This window comes from Fusarium tjaetaba, assembly GCF_013396195.1.
Source record: "Fusarium tjaetaba strain NRRL 66243 chromosome Unknown NRRL66243_c0000470, whole genome shotgun sequence".
NCBI lineage: Eukaryota > Fungi > Ascomycota > Sordariomycetes > Hypocreales > Nectriaceae > Fusarium > Fusarium tjaetaba.
Window position 1 is genome coordinate 1 of NW_023501666.1, and position 23,204 is coordinate 23,204.

Below are 23,204 nucleotides of genomic sequence, written 5' to 3' on the forward strand. Positions count from 1 at the left end.
GATATAGTCTTAGTAATTTTATATAAAGAATAAATAAATAAAAATATATAAGTTATTTAAGCTAATCTTTTTAAAATTTATATAAAACTTATTTAAAGTAAGTAAAAGAATAATAGGTAGTATATCATTATTAGCATTAGCAGGCCCTTAAAGCAGTTAATAAATTTAATAAAAGACATCCTTAACTTAAACCTTATTATCTCCTATTACAAGCAAGTTCAGCACTATAAGTATTAACACAACAAACCAAGACAATAACATAAAAAGCCAAAAACAACATAGACGGCAGCAACAGGCTCATTCCGGCTCATTCAGTAAGTACAACCCATCTTCAAGCATAACTCTGGCTGACCGCAAAAAAACCTGGAACTAGATTTCAATGAGGAATACGAAATCGTCCAGAAAGTGACCCAAGTTTGATGTGCCGATTTGTTCCATAATAATTCACGCAGGTACCCGTGTGCGACGTTCCGACTGTCACAATATCGCCAAGAAGAGGAAGATGTTACGGTTGGTGGCATGGACCCCATCATTGTTGACGCAGAGTTCAAATCCGCTGATACAATTGTTTCTCCAAGGGCGTATGCTCTTGCGTCCTTGGCAGCTACCCTCGAAGGGATCGTTGAGCATCATACGTACATTCAGGAGGAATTTGGAGCGAGTCTCTCTCGACATGTAAGCTGCTGTCCCCTTTCTAACAGCCCCCGGAGACGTAGAAATGCGTCGCAAATCTGACCAAGCTGAAACTGCAGAGCCTTGATCTCCGACAAGAGACACTTGAAAAGTTCACTAGATTACGCGAGCTTAGCCACGAACTTGACTATCTGGTCGACGAGGCTAAGCGTGAGGTATGAAACAATTCGCAATTTTGCTTAGGGCACTCGAATGCAGTTTTAGCTAATTCGCCGCTGCAGAGTAAAAACTCTCATGTAGATGAACAGCAAATACTCTCCCGCCAGCTACAGCAGTTTACGGTGGCCGCACTGGTACTCCAATTTTGTCTCCCCGGAAAAGCATCGGCTAAGGCTAATAGGTCCTCGGTATACTAAACCTTGTTGCTCAAATTTACAGCGGTCGACCAGAAAGAGGCGATTCATCGGCATGGGCCGGATTTCTCTTTATTTTGACTTTCACCATTGTAGTAGAAGGATCCACGTTATTAATCCTCTTTTGGGAGGGCATTTGTTCATTGTCACATATGATGTCCTCACTGTTGCATGAATCCTGGCCTCTGTCCCACATGCCGCCGAAGCCATCGCAAATGTTAATCTTATAAAGGTTATAACTAGTTCTGCATTATGGATAGGGACTGTCCTGCAGTACTTGTTACTTTAATAGGGAATTATATTCAAGTTGATTGAGCCAAAGTGGGCATTTGGCAACGTGCGGGTTAGAGTACCGGCCCCAGACGTGTTGATAGGTGCCACGATAGTGGCCTAGAAGGCGTCTCTTTACTTTAGTGTTAATATCGGTATTCCAATCCTCCCGCCCCGAGACTTTACTATATGAACGGGCCATGTTCTTACGTGCAGAGGTATACTCCCGGGCTTTCCAACGCAAGAAGGTGTCTAATGCTGCTCCTCAAAGGTGTTGTATGATGCGAACTACGAACAGTCCAAGATAGTCCTGATTCAAGCGGTGCTGTCGGTGGGTTTCTGGTATTCAGACACAGAAGACAGGCTTAGGCCATGGCACTGGAATGGCATTGCCATTAGCCTTTGCCAGACAGTTGGGTTGCACCGTGAACCTGATAAAAGCCTTGACCACTATCAGTATCGTCCATCCATCGATCTGAATCTGTGGAAACATCTGTCGTGGTGCTGTTTCTTCCGAGAACCGTGGTTATCCGTTGCATGGGACGGTCGATGCGTATTAACTTGGTACACGCTGACACAGCCAAGCCAGATGAAGAATCTTCCAAGAGCCTGTGTTCTGAGCTAACAGATTTTCAGCGTCAGCGGTATATCCCACAGGATCCTGAGGATTTGTTTCTGTTGTGGGATGGCTTGCTCTCTGTCACCAGCATTTTGTCAAGAATTCTTTCTGTCCAACATCTCGCTAAGCGGACGCTTTCGACCTACTCGGAAGTGAGTGATCTGGAACGTGAGCTAAGATGCCATCACATGCACTTGGATTGCCTCAGAGCTAGAGCGACTAATCCTGTTCTTACTCTTCTCATGCATCATTTCGCATTGTCCTTTGAGTAAGAATGCTGGCCATATCACAAAACGATTATTATGTTACATGTAACTAGGTCTACACCTAAAACACTATTTCGATTATTTGTCCTAAAGAGTCTTGGAAATTAGCGTGCCGTCGCCTGTTACAAAGAATCACAAAATTGGTTGTTAAGTGCAGAAAGGAAAACAACAGCCACTGCCATGCCTTCGACCCACGCGCTCGGTGACATGATCATGGCAGATATGATCTGTCACTCTTAATCGTTAATGTAAGCCTTCTTAATTAAGCACTAACAGCTGTTTGTTCTAAATCACTTTACTAATGTTACATAGCCGCATTGCCCTCGTACCAATATTGCAGATTCATCTCCTGTATTCTATGTTACCGCGGAGCGTGGTTTATCGCCTAGGCTGCTATCGGCCGGATCTGTGTATGATGGTAGTGCAGGAAATCAGGATCACATACTTTGGCGCCGAGATCTTGTATCGGCCATTTACAAGAGCTCGAGAGGTTATAAATGTCCGGCGCCGTCTTCTAGAATCCCCCTGGCCTGCCGGGATAAATGGAAGTGGTGCGCTTATGCCAGATGCATAAGGAAATCACGATAGAGATACTGACAGCTCAGCGTCGCGGATGATATGGGGATTCAATGCTGCCAGTAACTACGGGCATGGGACAGGGACAAGGTACGTGCTGCTTCCATTCGACATCGATCTCGTGGGTGTTCGGTATGTGACAGTCAACTAATTGATGATCAGCGCCGAATATGAAGATGCGGATGTCAGCGCCATCCTCGGCCAGTGCATGTTCTCGGATTTCAGAACAGTTCAGGCCATGGGCCTAGGACAGGCTTCGCCGCAATGGAATTGACTCGTCCGGGTGGTGAGGATATTCGCAATACTAGTCCAAGGGGATGAACATTCGAAAGCTTGTGAACTTGATTGCGAAGGCTCCCACATCTGTGGCGGCACCGTTAACAACCAGGGGGGCCGGGACAGTGACAGGGCTCCATGGTAGAGGCAGTTGGAGTCTCTGGTAAACGCCAAGAGCAGCGGTCATGCCGGCAAGCGGTTGAAGGAAGCTTGGCTTGTGGTGCGGTGTAGCCCAGAAAGCTTCTTTTTTCCACGGCGTACATATATAAAGGTATAGCAGTACTGGTATAATAAAAAAATCACCCAAATAAATAAAGGCATCCAATGTGTAGACTGAAGTTTAGCCGTTACCTTACAGCAATAGTGAATCACTGATAGAACGGCTAGTAAAACCTATCTCCGTCAGCTAATCTTCCCCGCACTGGTTATCCTTCGATGTTGCCAGATTTGGCAGCCAGATCACACAGCCAACAAGACTTGCAATGACTAATTAGCTTTATAAATATAGAAAATCGAAATTTGCCTCGATTGTAATAGAAACGAGAACTATGACCTGACACCTAATAGGCGCAACTCGTTGCTCTCTCCTTGGGATAATGACAGAAACACAATAGCGCTGGACTCAACACTAGATACTGTTACCCCTCCTTTGACAGCTTCCTTTACTACAGAGTGATCCAAACCTTCTGCCAAGGCAAGCCACTGTGCAGGCCACTCTGTAAGTAGTGGCAGTCTTGGCCACATAATCAAGCACAGGGCCACAATGGCTGCCACGATTGCCAGCCCCTGCAGCGCTATTCCCAAAGCCGTCATGCCCGTCCTCGATGCCCTTATTATACCCTCAGAAACCGCGAATGAGTCTGAAGCGATGGTGCTACACCGTGGATTCCTCTCTGTCGGCGGGCCAAACTCTCTGTGGATAGATGAGTGATCACTAACGATTGGAATTATGGGCAGCGCAGTCATCCAGAAACTGTCGTCAATAGTCTTTCCAGCAAGGGCTGCCTGCATGAACGTTTTTGCGTTGAATGCCCACTGTGTCTTGTTCCATGTAGCCACATTGAAAGGGGAAACCTGGCATTGAATGTCGGTTGGCTCCTCTATTTCAAAATGACCGTAAGTAACCGAGTTTGACCAGCTAATATAACCGTAGCAGTATCGCGTATCAACGGTAACTCTGTAGTCGTAGATGCCCTCATTGCCCGCTTGTCGCTGGAAGGCAAGTGGATGCTGGACGGCCCACGCCTGCATTGATCCATTGGCCAAGGAGGTAATGTCCATGATGCCCCCATTAAATGTGGTTGAGTTCCAAGGGGTATAATCGATTCGTACCCCGTTGTTGTATGGCGTTGACTTAACAAGAGGCCACTTGATAGCATCAAAGTCACCAATTGAGCGCAGGACATAGAACGAGCTCCGAAGGTACAATAAGGGGCTACATGATTGCACAGTCCCATTGATAACTCTTGCCACTCGCGTCGCATTCACCTTTGGCCCTACAATTAGATCGGTAGTAACCCTATGCTCAAAGGCCATGCCTGGGTCGCTCACGACAATCACGGACCCATTGTTGACAGTGATGAAGTCAATGAGGTTTGTTGAGAGTATGGTAGACGGGACCCCTTCCCCCAAAGCATAGTTGTACTCTCGGGGCATGTCCGACTCGCCGATTTCAGTATAGCTGGTGTCGGCATCAGGATAACCGTCAGAGTTATAATTGTAGTAGGTCTGCCCTTTTGGAATCGCGAGCATACCCTTTGCATCGACGGTGACGAAGGAGAACTTATAGAGAATGCTCACGAGTGCTGCAAGCAGAAAGGCTAGACATCGGAGTTGGATGGCCTTCTTCGATCCCCGAAGTTGAGCGGAGAGCGGGGCTGATGAGAGGGAGTTAAGCAGACGATCCAGTCGCATTCCTGTGGTTTCGACAGCTTTTGTAAAACACTTGGAAAGTGTTATTGATGAGATGCGGGGCAGCAATATGGTGCTGAGAAGCGAAAATTGGATGCCAGTGATGGCGAGCCAGCTCTGTACAGACAACTGGGAACCGACACACATAGGTGCGTCGGCACTGAGTCCGTGGCCCCGAGAGCAACGGCCATTGATTATCATAAGAATTCCAGTAGCGAGTAAAAGAAAGCTACTGACAGTACTGGTCCAGTCCAGTGTGGACAGCCATAAATGTCGCTGTCTGCCTTGTATGTGCGTGGGATGCATCTTTCTATGGTATGTATGGTATTAAAAGGGCATACAATTGTTATTTCTTCCAGTCCCCTTTATAAAAGCTTTGTCCTGCTTTAGCTGGAGCTCTGCAATGGGACTATTCCTGATTTTTAGATGGCTTGAAAGCCTTGGCGTTTTTAGTAGAATGCTCCAGTGCTAAAGTGTCAGACTGACTTAGCTGATTCGGATTCATTAGGCTACCTGCGGTTTATAATTGCTTGTGACATGCCAAGCGCTACTTCTGACCCTAAAATCGCGAGCAGCCAGAGTATTATTAAACAGACTTAACTATTTTTAGAGATAGTTATAGCGCCATTAATACTAAACTGACTTTAGGTCTAAACCTAACGGATAAATCGGCAAACCATTGTCTCTCTTAATTTATACTTAAATCCTTGCCTGTTATGCTTACTCTCTTAACAGTATTATTTATATCAATATCCTGCTACTAATTAAGTTTATATAGGAAATTTTATAGCACTAGTAAGATATAGGCTATATAATAGACTGATTCGATTGCATCGATAACTTATAAGTAAATTACTTTAAGATTAACATATATTAATATGATTTTAGCGCTTGAACGGTTGGCAGAATGTGCTGCATAACTTACAGTTAAATACACCAGCACTGAGAGTGTCAGCTAAATACCAGGTGCGGGGTAATACGTGGCTGATCCAAACTCGCATTGTGTTGTCGCAAGTGACCATTAGCTGGAGAGGGGATTGGTATGAGTTACTCCGCCACTCAGCCATTGATGTAATTCCACAATAGCTACCTGTCACTCTGAAATACGTCTCTGTCTGCGATGTTCTTTGTTCTCAGGGTGTTGCAGAATTGAACGGGCGGTGAAGAAAGTCACTGTAGCCTTTGTTTTTATCTTAATGAAGATGCTTCATTCACCCCAGCAGTTGTAATGCAGCTTAACCGCATGACTCTTTATTCCTGCAGCCGAAATGATACAGTGAAGCGACATGTTGACTCAGAGTGACCAAAATTAGAACCACTCGTAATATTTCTGCTTGTTGGGGCCATTCATTTTCACTCCAAAGCTGCTGCATCTAATTGGATGTTGGTGTCTTTTTGTCTTTGACTCAATTCACCTTGATAAACAAGTCTATGTACTGCATAGAGACACTTAACGTGACGAAACACCACTAAGGCAATTTTCCACACTCTCAGCTTCGTCCGGAAAGCCTGTGGGGAGTGCCGATCAGCAAAACTGTTTACAGTCAATGCGCTGATCGATCACCAACCAATCTATTAATGACGTGCAAGATAAAAGCTGCGTTACTATTTTCTTTTACATAGGGTCAAAGTCATCTCTTGTTATAGATGATTTTCAAGGCATACAGTTGGGCAACCAGATCTTGTGTAACGTTGTGGTTTAGCGACACTTGATTTGATGTTCCTTTTTACGTTTGGCTGGCTACCCGGGAGCGACAGACGCTGACTGACTGTCTGAGCTGGGGAATTTTGCGCTGACGGTTGCTTAGATGGTGCGTAACTTGCACTCAGCGGCTCAGACAACGCCGCACCAGATTCTCCTAAAGTCACTTTAATAGAAGCGGAATTTAATTAAAAAAAACTCTTAGGCCTTAGAAAAAATGCCTCCAGAATCTGGGAGCTTAGCATAATCTTGATTCTTTTAATCCGATACTGGCATTCGAACTGGCGAACTTCAGACAGCGCTGTAAGATGATGGAGCTTAGCGCTTGGGTGATGGACTCTAAGCTAAATTTGTACTAGTACGCTCCCTTATCGATAGTATCCATTTTAACCAGCGAGATATGCTGTTACTTTATCTTAAGATGTATCTCACGCACAGTCAATCATATAAAAAAAAGTGTCGGACCTCAAATGCAAATCATTGTCCAGCGACATTTAATATCCAAGATTGGCAATGTAGTATTTACTCAACACAATTTGTACGCTGACATACTGGCAAACCAAGACATCAACCACAAGTTGCTCTCATCCACAAAACGAGACATCCCTCCTGTCTTCCTCTCTCCCTCTCTTAAATCCGGCCACTAGCCGCCATCCAATTAACGTTATTTCCAGGCTGAAATACCAGGCCTGGAGCTTACTACGGATATAACTTCACTAATATCAGTCTTCAACACAGACTCTCGGCCATTGCCCATCAAGCTACCCGGGTGCTTGTGTTTTCGGCTGGGCTTGCGGGTCGCAGACTTTGCTGCTGTCTCTTTTATCGTCTACAGGCGACAGTTGCTTCATATTTGGGGAATTGTAATACTTTTAGAGTCTGTAGAGATGAAATTGATCTTGTTTCTCTTATATATCTTGACCTGATCTTGTTGACGCTGATACTCTCTCGGGTTTCCATTTCCAGGAACTCCAAGACCATTGCGCAGAAGCATCGATTACGAGGCTTATATTTCAACAAATACATGTTGATTGCATCGTCGGCCTTGGATACGACATCCTATCGTGACACCCATCGTCAACATTGATACCAATCACGATCAAAGCCCAGATCCTGTTACCTAAACGTTTCTTCTATCACCGACCCACGATCCTCCTTCTTCTACTTCCAACACCAAGATAAGTGGAAGTATCAGAGCTCCGAAGCCCTCAATCAAAAACGGTCATCTCCGCAGCCCGGAGCTGACAAGGATGGGATCAAAGCATCGGAACTCAGAATCCAAGATCTAGAACCGCAGTCTAGACTCTCTTAACTCCAGTGTCGGGGAAACACATTAGAATAGTTTACTATCCCCTCAATTCTATTGAATAATCTGTTAAGCGGGACATTAATTATCGGAGAGCCCCAAACGCCATGCTAAGCAGCCTTAGCAATGCTGCGGCTCTGGAGATACGCTCTGGTAACCAGGTCAAACCCGTGGAGGTACCAGAGTGTGGCATTGAATAAGAGCTTGAACTTCTGTTCTTTACTGGTTACTGTATCGCCATGTGAGGCTTGGCTATCCTTGGACTGCTCAGCCTGGTCTTGAACTCTGTCTTGCAGCTGTTTCTTACTTGTAGATTAACGACCTGTCGCGACAAGGCTCTTGGATTTACCGCGCGTCAGCCACAAGCTGGGTGTCAAAAATGAGAAGACAGCCAGAGGGATAAACGTGTACAGGAAACAACGTATTGGCCCAGTTGGAGCCCTAATGGTGATCCGTCAAAGGGACCTTTTTGCCATATGAAGTGTAGTTAAATATGATAGCAAGAGGAGAAATCCCGCGACTCCGAAGCAAAGCCGCTCCAACTACAATATCAAGTATGGGCATCCTCTTCATGTGGGCGAATGTAGGCTAGACCGACACGTTTCACAAGTGGACAAGGTAGGTAAGCTCACGCACGACTCTCAGCCTTATCGGAACATGATACCGAGGGCAACATCCAGCATAACACCAGTGTAAGACCCCCTACCGGACTTGAACTTTACTGAAAGCAGATGCTGGAAAGAAATCGTGGTTTTACAGGCAAGAGTCCTAGGCATGTTCAATCTAGATCTTGAGGACCCTCAGAAAATTGGAGAATCACGAAATCGCATTCGGAAACAGTCAGCATGTCATCTGCTTCGCAAAACTATGGTTTCTCTGGTAATATCGCTACGGGGAAAGAATAGCAGTGAAGTCTACCACAGTGAACCATCGGAAGCCATTGATGTGATCGGCGCGATAACTTGCAATCAATCTTTCAGACAGCCTTGTTGGCACTACTTCACACCTGCGTGTCACGCGGAGCTAGATGACCAAGAAGGAATTCAGCATCAATTTCTGTCTGCGGGGTGATGGAGGATGTGGCTTACTGACCCTGCAGCTGGGCTCTTCGCAGACAAACATACATTCTTTGTGTAACCCTCATGTCACATATCATACATCGACTAAGCCCAAACTTCACCGCCCTGATCGACAAAGAGATTTTATATTCACGATATTCTTCTCCCTCCCGTCTAGACTTCGTTTTCCGTCACGTCTGTCTTTCAACTCAGCTCACCTTACCACTTGTCAAAACCAACCCCGAGATCGTACGGGTGGAATCAAGTGATGAGCCACTTGGACAAAACACACGAAGCTTCCCTTTCCACATCCTTCAAAGCCTTCTCCGTTATGGACAAGAAAGACCGGATCCGTCGTCAGCTCAGGTCGTGCGCCGAACAAATGCAACAGCTTCTTGATCAACTAAACCCCAATCACAAGATCTCACAATCCCTGAAGGCCAGCATCAGTCAGATTCGGCACTTTAACAAGTTCGACCAGCCTAACGTCCTCTCGCTGTGGCAGGATCTCCTCCATGAACCTCGCGCCCTTCCTTTCCGCGTCGAGGAGTTCAGCCGTCAGGAACAGTCCAAAAGTCTTCTCGATAGACGGGCTGAGCGCAGTCATGGTATTCCGATTCTTCTTGTGGATACTGGTAATAATCGCGAAGAAGGTCTACCTGGAGTGCAGAAGAAGGTTGAAGCTCACGATATACTGGACGAATTTCATGATGCACCGTTGAAGTTGAAGGTTATGAGAAAGCGGGAAAATGATGACGAAGACGAACTGCTTCAGCCTGACAATGAGCGTGGAGGAGGACTGCTGGAAGATGAGAAGAAACTTGAGGGTCAAAATATCACCGAAAACAGGCATCGTCCAGCGACAAAGTGGAAGGTCGTACGAAAGCGAAAGAATAGTGCTGACTATGACGGCGACGACGAGCTGAATCAACCCGATACGAAGCGCGTGAAGTCTTTCAGGAAGCATGTGTGCATCGCGCTTTGAAAGGGCGGAAGATTACGGTATACGTAGCTATTGAAATCCAAGGAGCGCGGGATACAACTCGGGAGACTTAAGAGTGCATCGGAAAGCTCGGCAAGGTTAGTGAAAAGCATACAGCATTAGCGAAGCATTTATGGGATTTTGGAGTTTGGAATTGTGGGAAATAGAGCGTTCCTTTTACGACAAGAGATCTCTTTACTTGGTCACTCCTTTTCAAGACCCTAGAGTGAATGCCGTTGTGAGTCATCAATTGTGATGAAGGTGCCGGGCGTGAACGCGGGTTCAGCCCCAACGTGATGGCAAAGAACACAAATCCGAGTTGGAGATGTTGTGCATAGTGCTGTAGTGCATTTTCGACGATGGCGGATCCGTTCCGACCCTGAGAGCAATGGTCCTCGCCAGGTCGCTGCGTTGACTGACACGAAACCACTCTCTTGCTCGGAACTCAACAAGAGGAGTTCCGCTACTCGGACTTCCAGCACATTGGAACTTTAGGATCTCATAAATATGGTCACTCCCGAGAATAATTATTAAGGTCAATTAGGTATGTTTTCCTGCCATAGCAAGGAATCAGAGCGTAAGTCATCTTCAGTACATTAGAGTGCAAGCTATTCATTTTGCGTTCTACTTTCATGGAAAGCGGCAAGCAGGAACACCCCTGAAATCATCTTCTAGCTGCTCAACTGTCGTAGACTCTTCAAGTCGCGGCCGTGATTCACCCGTCAATTTCTCGAGGATAGCGATACACGTTCGGCTAAATCCAAGGCAGTATACTTCACTATACTAGGTAGTAGTCGTTGGTATCTGGGCTGCCTTGCGACTTGAGCTCATATTATATGGGTTCAGCGGCGGTAGCTGAAAACTCCGTTGCTTCGATGCCGGTGCGGGAGGCGAGTGTTTGTAGTCGGGGTTCTGTGCCTCGCTTTTTTTTCTCTTCCTCTCTATTCACCCGCTCTCCATGGAAATCCGCATGTTCCTTGAGACAGGCTTCTTCCTCATCCCGGCTGCCATTGCCCCACCTGTGAGCAACATATCTTTTACTCAACCTTTCTCGCGTTGGATTTCCGTTTCCTGCGTTCTTCAAGATCTTGTGCCCACAGGCTTGAACGGCGCTAGTGAAAGTTTGCTTAGTCTATTTATTGAAAGACGTTACTGGGTATCCGCATGTTGAAGTACGAATGACGTAACTGCATGAGCGAAGCTACGTATATTGGAGTGAAGCTAACATGAGCTCCGTCAGTGGAAGGTCCAGGCGGCGGAGTGAACGACAAAGGCTTACGAAGTTCTGAGTTTCGAGACACTGCGTTCCGGGCCGCGGTGCTCCTCAGTGATGGCTCGATTATATGGACCATCCCATAAAAAAACTCCGAGACATGGAGTTCAGGATTCGGAGCTGCTTCGCCTGGTTCTCCTTAGGGACTGACTGAGTGCCTCGGGGACAGCAACATTCGCGAAGGCTGGTTTTCCCTCACAGTGACCTCCGTTCCTGGAAGCTGGCTTCTTGAGTTCAACAGTCTGAAGTTCAAGATATGTGGACTCCGTGCTATGGAGCTCAGCCGCTGTGGCCCGTTGGTGCTGATTTCCTTCTACCAGATACCTAGACTGCGGAACTCACTACTGAGCGTGTTCTTCTCTATGGTTTGGAGCCCTCTTTCGTCTACGGTCACCATAGCAGCAACGACTTCATCATTCTCAATATTCAACATCGCTGATTTCTCCTAAATCGGTGTCTGATAACTCCATGTCTGTTCAGTTGAGGAAAGCTCATTTCCGTTCACTACTCAATCTTGAAACGAGATGAACGAGTTGCTCTCATGTCGGAAGTCCGGCACTAGGAATTCATTGTGCTCAGCTGATAACAGCTTAAATGACTGGTTGAGGTAAAGACCTGCTGAAGACCTGGGTATGGCATGCTTCCTTGCTTTCGTTTTTCTCAGGTGTCAGTGACTCAACTGCACGCAGTTCCATTCTCACCTCAATCTTCCATTTGTCTCCACCTATAGCAGTCCAACTGCCACTACGCTTAACTCTTGGATAGACCGGAGCTTTGCCGCTGGTGACTTATCTGAAGGGAACACTCTGACATCCAACCTCAATCCCGTATAGTTATCCTATTCTGAATTGTCCGACTTATGTGGTCCAGTTATCGCTGGCATATGTGTCAGTGTACTTAGCCCGTAATGACGACTTGGAACTCCCTTAAGTATCGAACAAGGTCTATAGACATGTATTGGCTCGGGCATAGAAGAGACTGACAAGTCGCTTGAGAACTATGTCCATAAGCCTTTCCAGTTTACTGACAGCTTGCCTCGGCCTTTGTCTCAAAGCTTCAAATGTTGATATTTCTCCCTTTCAGCACAAGCAGCAACACAAGGCCACCCGGTGTCCTTGTCTGAATTGACCTTTTTCTCGGGATGATGCAGCAGTGCTAGGTTAAACTGGAACTGGAAGCTCCAGTGTCACTCGTGCATCGAGAGGGACGGGAAAGCTGTTTTGGGTAACTTGGGAAACCATCCTCAAAGACAATATGTACCTACAAGATATCAGCGGTAATTGCTATTTTGGTATAGTGAGACCTGCGAAGAGCTAACATGAAAGCAATCACCAAGCCTCGAAGAACTGCAACTTGTACAACCACGATGCCTGAGTCACGATCATCGATGCATACGTACCTGCAGTGTTTCACTCTTACTAATGGAACCCCCCGGGAGATGACGTTTGTTCTGACTTTGTTGGTTCTTCTTCCGAAGCGGTGAATAGAGCAGTTTGAATCGACTCGCGTTGATTCACTTGGCTGTGCCCGCTATCACCACTCTGTTGATCGAAGGCGGTTATATGATTGAAACCTCTATATCATTTGGGCATTAAATAAAGCCTCGTGCAACTGCGGTTTCTTCTAGGGCACTTACAACATCGAGAAATAGAAGAAAAGTGCGAAGTCGGTTGATGTTGAACGTTTTTGCTATCATCCGAATGCCCCAACTCTTGGAATGGATTAGATCTCTTAAAACGGCTCGCTGTTTATCCCGTATGACGAAAGCTAGTAAATCGTTCAATGAGTGCTAATGAAATATACGGCAATGTTCTTGCTGGAACGGCCAAGAAGTAACCGGGCATCAAGCCTGGAGGTCCGAGGCTTGGAGGTCCGATGCTTGAGAATTTGAATAACATCTTAAGAGGCCGCGTGTAGTTGGTTTTACTACCTCAGACTTTATGTATTTCATTAGACAGGCCGTCGCGTGGATGCTTCAGATTGCAAAGCGGCATCAGATATATCATAGGACTGGTCAATTGGCGAGATTTGCTAAAAACCTAAGCTTCGCGCAGGTGTCATAATTGAAGAGCAGGCAGCAGTTCTCAAATCTATTAATTTTAGCTAGTTTGACCATCTCTCACCGTAACAAACAATACGAAGCAAAAGCAGAACTTTACTAAATGCCACTGTTCGCTTCAATCGAACGTGGCGGAGGTCATCTTAGCAAACAAGCTACAAGCAGGCGTGCAGTGAAAGGCACTGTCAAACAGCTTCAACTGTGGGCCAAGGGCCATCCGTGAGTCATTAAATCAGCATCTACCTCTCCTCATTCCGAGCCTTCATCTCTTTCTCCTCCATTATCAATCCCTCCCCATACTATCTCAATTCCGGCGGCTTTCGAGGCCCTTCGCACAACAACACGATGGCCTCCGTTGCTGTATGTCGCAACAGCCAACGGGCGATTGAGCCTTGGCTGACATTGGATAGCTGCAGGAAACCTGGTCGCGAAGGAACATACCATGCGTCGAGTGCATGCTGTTTCTTGCGAGACTTGAACCTGAGAGAATCCGGCGTCACAATCTCTGCTTGGAGAGCCGTAAGTGATCCCGGAGAAAGTAGTAGATCTTGGACTGATGCATTTGATAGCCCCAGGTGCTGCTCGCTGCCGTCGATGCCAGCATCCTGAAACCTACGGCCGGTGCATTACGGTAAGTTCTGCAGCCGTCGTCACTTTTCATCCTACTAATCAGCCTGACCAGATCATCCGCGGATCCGAGCTAGCCTGTATAGCTGTCAACCTGATCCACGCCGTCAAAGCATTCCAAGCATCCAATGACGAAGACGCGAATGCACCCCAACTTGCAAGACTATCCAGCGTGATCCGAGAGCTTCGTTACTGATGACACATAGCTTGCCAACATGCAAGCTCAGCAGACCCGTACTCGTAAGGCCTAGGAGTCCATACGGGAGGTCAGGAAGCTCGAGGAGCAGCTCGATATGAAGACGCGACAGATCAAGCGGCTCAAGGAGAAGTTCAATGGGATGACACGGGCAGCCAAGCTTGAGCAGAAGCTTGATGAGAAGAAGCATGCTGTAGAGGAACTGAAGACCGAGATCGAGCAGCGAAAGAACAGGCTGAGGGGACTGTTAAATAGCATAGCGATGTAACCCCATCTCCTAGCCGGACCGAAGTAAGGTCAGCTCAGCCCGTCAACCATCGTCAAAGCAATGCCAGTTGTCGAGGCTTGTTTGTTCCACGCAAAGGACTAGGCTGGAATGTCGGGGAGGATAGTATCGATCTGCACCTAGCCAAGCGATGTGGTCTGATCGAAGCCGAACTACACATGAGAGAGAAGACTGTCACATTACAAAGGAAACATGCACTTCATAATGCAACCTACGGATAAGCAATGTCATTCAAACTTTCGGACCCCTTTGTCTCATTGCGTTACCATTCTTTACCAACAATCTCGGCTAACTTCTGGAGAGGTCCTGTTGCCTCTTTTAGTGGTACTCTCGTCCTTTAATATCTTGTGCCAAATCGGCATTTTGCTGTGGCTCTTAATTCAGAGCAGATTGTGTAAACTCTTGAAGACCGTGGAGTGCTTGTAGAACCTTGCCTTATGGTTCCCAACCGTGAACTTCCAATTTCGGGATTTCGGCCCAGGGTCCCACCTCACCCGGCGATAGCATCCCTTGGTACTGAAATCACAGGAGAGCCATGCCAGTGGATGGCCCCAATTTCTCCCTTCCTAACTTCTGCAAATCCATCGAGGTGTCTCTAAACTATAATTACAAGGCCTCTTTCTGCTGCCGAGCTTGGTCCACTCTGCGTTTGCATCTCTATGTCCTCCTGATGAGATTTTGATGATCGACTACTCCATAATCTCTGTGCACGCCTTGCCTTGGCTTCTTCAAACCTAGCACGCTCTCTTTCCCGCTCTGCATTAATGACTTGATCCCGACGCTGTTCCTCTGATTCGTTTAATCCTACCAACCCCGTTAGTAGACCATTGCTTTATGTTCAGTATTGTTCATTCTTGACACTTACGTCCACCTGCGGCAATTTGTATTCTTCTGGTAAGGCCGGTAGCTTGCTGAAGGAAGTTTCGTGCTCCCAGAACCACGTCGCAGGGACAGTTTGGGACCACTAAAAACATATGACTCTTCATCTCCTTGTTCAGCTCTCGTGACCACTGAAGCTCTATACGGTACCTTGGAATAAACTGAGTCCCATCAAACCCAGTGACTGGATGCTGTTCATGCTCTGGGATGGGAAGAAAGCATTGTTTGTTTAGCCTCAGTACATCCAACAAAAAGCTCTCAGAAACATGGTCGATACTTGCACCAGTGTCTAGCTTAAGGGTTGCTGGTACAGCTCTGCGGCCACGGGGTAGATGTGGATAATCTGACAGATTCTGCGCTTGTATGTATGCAATGATAAAAAAGTCATCTCCCTGCAGGTCAACTAAATCTTTTGCCGAGGGAGCACCTGCGAATTCCTGGTCTAGTCGAGACATAGCCGCTCTAGTTGATAACAGTCAGTACTACGTAAAAGTAAAGTGGAATAGACAAGTTCTTACGTCATGTTTCGTAACTGGGTATACATCCTGATACTGTGGTCCGTGAGGTTAGTTAACTGAGATGAACCAGTATATAAACTTACTCGGCACAAAGGTCTCTCAGGCTGAAAACCGACCCTCTATAGAGTCTAAGAACTTTCTCCAATTTGTCTTTATGCCATACCAGCTTGATCTTTCTGACTATTGTAAGCTTTATAATATAATAGCCGCGCCTGAGGGGTTTCAACGCAAGGTTCCCGTCAAACATGCCCTGGTAGGTCTTGCAAAGCTGATGCGTCTTTTGGACCGAGATGGGAGGCTCGTCGCTCATATGAGCAATTACTTCTTCGTTTTCTCTAAACATATCATCGAGTAATTCAACTTCTTGCATATAACGTATTAAGTCAAGCTCAATGGTCCGGAGTTTGTTCAACCATTTTGCAACAGTCCAAAGAAAAATTACTTCAAGAATAGGTAAAACCATTGAAAAAGCGTTGGTGAAAAATGAGTTCTTAGAAAAAGAGGATGACATGACTTTTTTTTATCTAGGTTCATACCTGGGAAGAATAGTAGTCCTGGGGAGTAGAGAATGAAACGATGAGAAAGATAGGCACAAGTGTCGAAGAGCTACCAGGGCATTATATTCCTTGAACGGAGCTATAATTAGCAACCTTCTTTGATAATGGGTACGCGTGGATGGATTAATGCTTCATGATTGGCCCACATGTTGGCAAGGTATTTTTATGTGGCTTAGTGTGACGAATACATGTGCATATCTCGCTGCCTGATATCACAACAGCGGCAAGTCAAGAAAGTAGCGCCAGTGTCTGCCCAATAAGGGTTACACAGACTCACATTAACGAATAACGGAACAGCTACGTAGGCGCTCATAATCCGCCCGCATGGGCTGAAAAGCAGGCTGCCTGAAATCATTTCCTACGCATCATACCTCTTTTAAAAAACTGTCTTTACACAATTACTACCACCAGTCATCAACGACAAAATGAGTCACCAGCCTCCGTCGATGTATGTGCGACTGGCACGTATGATGAACGGCGACAAGAATCTGGCCATCTTTCGTCGATTCGACGATGCAAATATCCTATGCCTGCTCTCACTGCAGGCAGAGATCCTCCAGCTACAGAGTGATTTTCATTTGGAAAACTCTCTTGATGAGATTGGAACAGAAGAAGAACGGAAGAATGGAGAGAGTTTCTATGACAGCCAACAGAACAATAGTGACCAGCATCAGAAATTATGTCAATTGAGGGAAAAGCTAATGCGGTATAGTATGTTACAGATCTATTGCATATATAGTAATACTGATAACCGTCGGTAGATAAATTCCTTGCGCAATGTATGTCCTGGTAGCTTATATGCTTTCGCTTGCTAAAATACTTCCCAGATTCTGCAGTCAGTCAACTGCCGAGTCCCAAAAAGTCTCAGTTACAGAGTTTGAGAAATTGGTTAGCGATGGATAAGGGAGGGAAGAACTTCCAAACAGGAGCAGAGATCAATACATGGACTGGAGATGGATCGCATAATCCTGATCTCTACATGACTTTGCAACCCGCAGCTGAGGACGACGACTTGTTCACAAGGGGTTTAATGAGATTCATCGCGGGGCCATTTCATCTCGCATTTGGCCAGAGGATGAAGGTAGGCCACGTTATCGACGAAGAAAGTGGCTATGTCACGTACCAAGATGCTCGCATAATACGGCTCACCAGCATCATTGTTACTGTGATAGCCGCTATCTTACCTCCTCTCACTATCCTAGTACTCAATGGACGCCCAACAACTACCCAGAGAATAGGCTTCACGGTTTTGTTTACAGCGATCTTTGCTGGTATCCTGGCGTATTTCAGCAAGGCAAAAAGAGTGGAAATACTGGTAGCTACCGCAACGTAAGTTAAGTGTGTTTCTCACAAATGCTAACAAGTATACTGACCCCATACTTACAGCTTTGCCGCCGTGGAGGTCGTTTTCATCGGCAGTGCTTTGTCTGGCATGGAACAAGCTCAGATCATGGGGAACCTTACACTGATACAAGCGACGAATGGGTCCGGAATTATTACTGCCAACTTGACAGCCACTTAGTATTTCTGGTGATGTTATGCAATGGAATGTTGCCACAGTTCTTCTTCCGAAGCGCATTGTATAGGTTCTCTTGAAGGCTGTGGAGAATACGTGTAAGCTTTGCCTCGGGATTTACTGCCTTGGGGTTCGGCTCTTGCGGTTCCGGGTCAGGAGCCAAAGCCACACAGTGGCAGCCTCCCTGAACCTCGAAAGCACTCACCAAAGAGTCATGCTAGTAGATGGCGTCGTACTTGCATCCTACCTAGCTTCTACTTTAGCCATTTTTACCTTGACTAGTATACATGGCGCTGGCTACGTTTACACAGCGCTGTTTGGCCTTGCCATCCTCTGGTACCCCTAGTAGCCATAACGAGGTTTCTGAGTACGTCTTCATTCTGGTACATCTCAAGCCCAGTTCGTGTTTCCTGTCCTATTGCGGAAACCAATCATCGTTGCGTACATGTAAAGCCCCGGATCTCGCTCAGTAAAGATGAGCAGCACGATGTGATCCGCCAGCGTCTCAAGATTCGTTTCCATTTATAAGTTCATATATTATGCCATTGCACTTGAATCAGGTTGGCATTGTAGTTCCTAGAGAATATAGTTGTCGGCGACAGCTCCAAAAGACAGATAGCCAAATAGACCCCAGAGAGAGCAGGGCTATCAATCCTGAACATGGCAGAAGTCGAGAACGGCACGACTAAGGCCTTTTGTTTAAAGTAGGATATTGCAGATGTGTTCTTGGTGTGAGATAGGCGAAGGAATCGCTGGTAGTCGGGAAAGAGGCGGTATTATGAAGAACTATCAGAGATCAGATCGGTGAAGAGTATTTAGGAATGAATCAAATAAAGTTGCTAGTCGTCTCTGTAAGCTATTCGCAGAGGACGAATACTGATTCAGGAATATAATCCACGAACGCCTCAGGAGATATAACGTGACTTGATGTTCAAAGTGGGCTAAACTCAAAGGCACGAAACCTGCCATTGCCTCTGAAAGGCACCTCTGATCTGCCATTGCCTCTGAAAGGCACCTCTGATCTGCCATTAGAATAATGGCGCCGCGGCAGAACGATCAAGGCCTTTCAATCAGGCGACCAATTTCTGTTCATGGCCTCGTGTATCTCACTCCACTTGACTGCCCCCTCTTCTTTATCAGACAATAGCTTGACTTCACATCATAATCAGATACACGTATAAACCGACCTTTATCGCCATTACGACGAGCGCTAGTTTAGCCACCATTCCTATTCTTGCACACTATCTGGCGTGTCGGACTTGACGAATGCGAGCGTACCAGAAGTTGAGGAAGAACCGGGTAGAGTTAGGTGTGACAGTGAAGGAGTTGGTATATCACCCCTCCATGGGCTATTTATAAGTCAAGCTTCCCTCGAAAACAATGGCATTCGCGACGCCCTATACATCCTCGAGATTGAATGACCCCGCTGGTTCTAGCCCTAATAGTTACACCGATTCGATAGCCTGACCTCTAAACTTCCCCGCTGCATGAAATCCTCCATCACTCGTAAATCCCTTCGCATCCTGTAATTGCAATGCATTAGAGTTTGACAGGTCTGCTTTCGAATGCTGTACGCAAAATGATATTGCATTCTTGGTCATATTCGGGTGGTTATGTCTGATGTGAGGCGAGACATGAATGCGCCTCAAAAATAGCAAGTCTAATTGACACCGGTATCTAGATGCCCCTGTACCAATTACTCCTTATCTGTCCCTATATCCAATAATATCCAATGTTGGGTATGAATGCACTGTAAGCCCGTTTTCAAGTCCATTCCGCCAATTTTATACGCCCTGTCTGATGCGGTATCCCAATCATTGTGCCGTGCAGATGATGCTTCGCTGGAAATCATTCGGATATCAGCCTTGAAACTCAAAAAATTCATCCATCGTCTCAAATCCATTCCATCTCTGCTCCATTCACATTAGTAATTTCGCAGCCAATGTGACTGCAGAACCAACCTCGTTTGTAGCCATCACAAACTCAAGCTCTTCCCGTCCGGCAGGGATGTTAAGCCAGTCTTGTGCCTCGTGACGCTGTTTGACGAGCTTAATAAGGCATGCGGCCCAATCCCCCGCCTTGTTCTTTGTGACTGCTGGCTCTGTCCTACTAAGCTCTTGCTGTTTCAAAAGGCACAGCCATCGCCTCAGCCCAGTTCATGTGAGTGCCTCGCCGCCAGTGATGAGTGTTAGGTCGCTCAGCTTCCGGAACACGTACTGAATAGTACCGGGCGGCATGTAAACTGTCTGCCCAGGACGCAGTACCAGGTAACGCGCCTGGCCTTTGAATCGCAATGGATCCTGTTCCAACTTTAACCGGTCCTGCCAGCTGAGCGAGATCCAGCCAATCCCGACAGGGCCCTGATGACACGTGAAAAAGATACGGGAGCGAAGTCGTCAACGTGGGAGGCTGTGTGGTTTCCGCCTTGGCTGAGTAGTATAAACTCAAAGTTCCGCCACTCAAAACGGTCACCGGTGCGGCGCCAGTAACTTCCAGGGCGTTGATGTAGTGGAGAATGTCGGAGTTTGGGGTGTTGAGGAAAGGGGGGTATGACACAGGTACCCACTCTACCACTGCACCATGTTAAGCACGTTCCACTTATCATCATCCTTGGGGGTTTCGTTGATCAGCTTCTTCTGGATCTGCTGCAGGGTTCTCATAAGAAGGCCGATCGACGCGTGACTTGTCCTTTAGCATTGACAGTATCTCTTTGACGTGATGGTATGCAGACCCAATGCTTGTCCCTCATTGTCGCTTCGAAAGAGCGCGGGCTGACAGGGCCTTTGCGTGAAGATGACGAGGATCGAGCTGTCGGAGGCACTCTGGATCTGACAGGCGGTTGAAACAGTCGTCTAGTGGCGGGCCGTTCCATAGAAACGGTTGCTGGTCGATGACGAGTAAGGCGCCAGAGTCAATTAGGTTAGCGGCATCTTGAGGTCGTCTTTATTTGTGGAGACCCAAACTCTAAGAAAGCCGCGATCTGTTCAGCGTGGTACTGTCGCCAGGTAGGCCAGATATCACTTCCAGGTACACAAGGCGGAACACTGTTTAGCCACGTTTTGGTCTCACCTAGAACGTGCTGTGCCCATTTCTGATCTGTTGGCGGTGGTAGTGGTTTACGGGGGTTGCGCCCAGTTACCTTTGCGTTCCAGTGACACCTGGTCTCATACTCAAGCTGGTTGTCGTCGTACACTTTTCATCAGGTGATGTGTTAAATCAAATTACGGCACTTGATACTTTCCTCTTTCATAAGGGTATGATGTGCTTGGAAACACTATGGTAGCGTCGCTACATTACGCAGGAGCTTATCTCGCAATGCAAGACATATTATATAGCGACCCTAAATATCATCCCTAGCCTTCTAAGAAAAGATAGCACGCACACGCAGAGTGTGAGATAGATTTGTTAGAGCAAAGAGTCGCCATGTGGTTGACGCCATTCCAAGCAAGGTTACGGTGTCTCTGAAGGTTGCTACGGAGTAGATTGAGAGATGGTGGGGGGCACTTGTCATGACGTGACGCGCTAACGCAGGTACCTGAATAGAGCAGAAGCACCCTGGCCAATTAGAGAGCTTCATTCGCATCTCGTAATCTCACTCAGTCACGTCACCCCTGCAACGCGATCCAGGTCGCGTCGCGCGAAACATAAAATCTTAAGACGATTTTATCCATACCAACCAACCATGGCCGACACTATCACGGCCCTGCCAACTCCGCCCGCGCAATCTAGCAACAAGAACGAGACACGAGTCCAACGCGCCAAGAATCGAATATCGAAAGCAGCCGGTTCTGAGCCGTCGGAGCTCTTCGGCAAGCATGCGCCCAAGTCCTGGGGACAGAGCCTTCTCGAGCAGCTCGCCACTACCATTGAGCTGGCCAAGAGAGGAAAAGCTGGCATCAGAGTGGAACAACTGGTAGCTCGCCTGAAGGAAGAGGCAGACCGCGACCCAACTGCCAAGGGTGTAGTCAGCAACGGTATTGTCACCAGGATCAGGTTGGAGATCACGGGCAAGTCGCGGGGATGTGCGCCCCAAGATGAGGAGGATGAGGTCGCAGAGTCTGATGGGGATGCACAATTGACCTCATCGCCGTCCAAGGGTCGACCGCTCAAAAGGCGTCGCAAGAACCCCGAGCCCGAACCCGAGCCCCAGGCTGTGAACACGGAGGACAAACAGGATAAGGAGGATGGAGAAGACGCAGAAGATTCTCGAGACATCGCCTCTCCCGGCCCTGAAGCCAAAGGTCCCGTAAGTACTCATATCGCAGTCCCCCGTTGAGTAGCTTAATCTAATTCTCAATAGCTACCGATTGAGGATTACCACAAGCGCATCGCTGCACACCAACACCGCCTCAAACTCTTCGAAGACGACCGCGACGCAGCACAGCTTCGACTCGATCAAAAGGATCCCCTCAACAATGCTCTCCAAGAGACCACGGCAATCCGCGACAGCACCCGCACAAAGGCCCAAGAGTCCGCAACCGCACTTGCCGAGCTTGAGGCGCTGGTAGCTCGACATGGAGATATCCTGCCAGCCACAGTCCGCGACAGCATCGACTGGGCGAAAGACAATTCGGACGACGCGAACCGCGAAGCCGAACAAGCAGAGGTTGATTTAGCAGCAGCTCAAAAGAGAGTTGATGAACTTGCGGCAGCCGAGCCAGCGCTTCGGGATACAGTTGTGATCATGACGGAGGGTATTGCAGGTTGTTTGGATGATATTGACAAGGAAGAAAAGGACATGGATGCGGCATTGTGCATGCAGAGTATTCAGCGTCTGACCTGGAAGGTCTTAAGGGCTAAGCCGGTGGAGCAAGTTAATGACTTGCGGTCGCTGATTGATGACATGTTGGCGTCTGGGGAGGGAGGCGAATAGGTCACGGAGGGTTATGATGGCGTTGGAAGGACTTGCATTATATAGTGATGATACCCAGCATTTAGACTTGGTTGAGTCTTACGGAGTTTTGGAGGTCATTCAGCACCAGTTGTTTTTAGATATCGAGTTGGCGATGAATGTAATTCTATCGAAGGCATTAGTTCATCTCTCAATTGGAGGCAACTGGACGCGCGATGCGATGTTTTGCACCCAATTGAAGACGATACCCTGTGACGCATCAAGGTCGGCGATTGTGGTGCTGAGGATTTCTGATAAATGCCAAAGGTCATGGATCGAATCCTCCTGAGCGTGTGGCTTTTTTTGGAGGGCGGTGTAAGATAATTGCCTAACCTGGAATTAAGCTTGTGGCATGAAATTACCCCGCCTTCATAAGAACTTAAGATCTTA

At 47.2% G+C, this 23,204-nt stretch overlaps 5 protein-coding genes across 5 annotated transcripts; 4 read left to right on the forward strand and 1 right to left on the reverse strand.

Moving 5' to 3' along the window:
* Positions 1-3,599: 3,599 nt before the first annotated feature.
* FTJAE_13771 (uncharacterized protein) lies at positions 3,600-5,165 on the reverse strand (the record flags this gene model as incomplete). Its single annotated transcript, XM_037346947.1, has 1 exon — positions 3,600-5,165. One exon carries the CDS (start codon positions 5,163-5,165, stop codon positions 3,600-3,602), a length of 1,566 nt encoding a protein of 521 aa, XP_037199198.1.
* A 4,196-nt stretch (positions 5,166-9,361) lies between these two features.
* On the forward strand, positions 9,362-10,015 carry FTJAE_13772 (uncharacterized protein; the record flags this gene model as incomplete). Its single annotated transcript, XM_037346948.1, has 1 exon — positions 9,362-10,015. One exon carries the CDS (start codon positions 9,362-9,364, stop codon positions 10,013-10,015), a length of 654 nt encoding a protein of 217 aa, XP_037199199.1.
* A 3,674-nt stretch (positions 10,016-13,689) lies between these two features.
* FTJAE_13773 (uncharacterized protein) lies at positions 13,690-14,435 on the forward strand (the record flags this gene model as incomplete). The annotated part of the gene is made up of 5 exons (XM_037346949.1): positions 13,690-13,704; positions 13,755-13,863; positions 13,914-13,975; positions 14,027-14,143; positions 14,223-14,435. The coding sequence occupies 5 exons, from the start codon at positions 13,690-13,692 to the stop codon at positions 14,433-14,435; spliced, it is 516 nt and encodes a 171-aa protein (XP_037199200.1).
* A 2,397-nt stretch (positions 14,436-16,832) lies between these two features.
* FTJAE_13774 (uncharacterized protein) lies at positions 16,833-17,929 on the forward strand (the record flags this gene model as incomplete). The annotated part of the gene is made up of 4 exons (XM_037346950.1): positions 16,833-17,118; positions 17,169-17,186; positions 17,235-17,736; positions 17,794-17,929. 4 exons carry the CDS (start codon positions 16,833-16,835, stop codon positions 17,927-17,929), a joined length of 942 nt encoding a protein of 313 aa, XP_037199201.1.
* A 3,676-nt stretch (positions 17,930-21,605) lies between these two features.
* On the forward strand, positions 21,606-22,796 carry FTJAE_13775 (uncharacterized protein; the record flags this gene model as incomplete). The annotated part of the gene is made up of 2 exons (XM_037346951.1): positions 21,606-22,169; positions 22,224-22,796. The coding sequence occupies 2 exons, from the start codon at positions 21,606-21,608 to the stop codon at positions 22,794-22,796; spliced, it is 1,137 nt and encodes a 378-aa protein (XP_037199202.1).
* Positions 22,797-23,204: the final 408 nt, after the last annotated feature.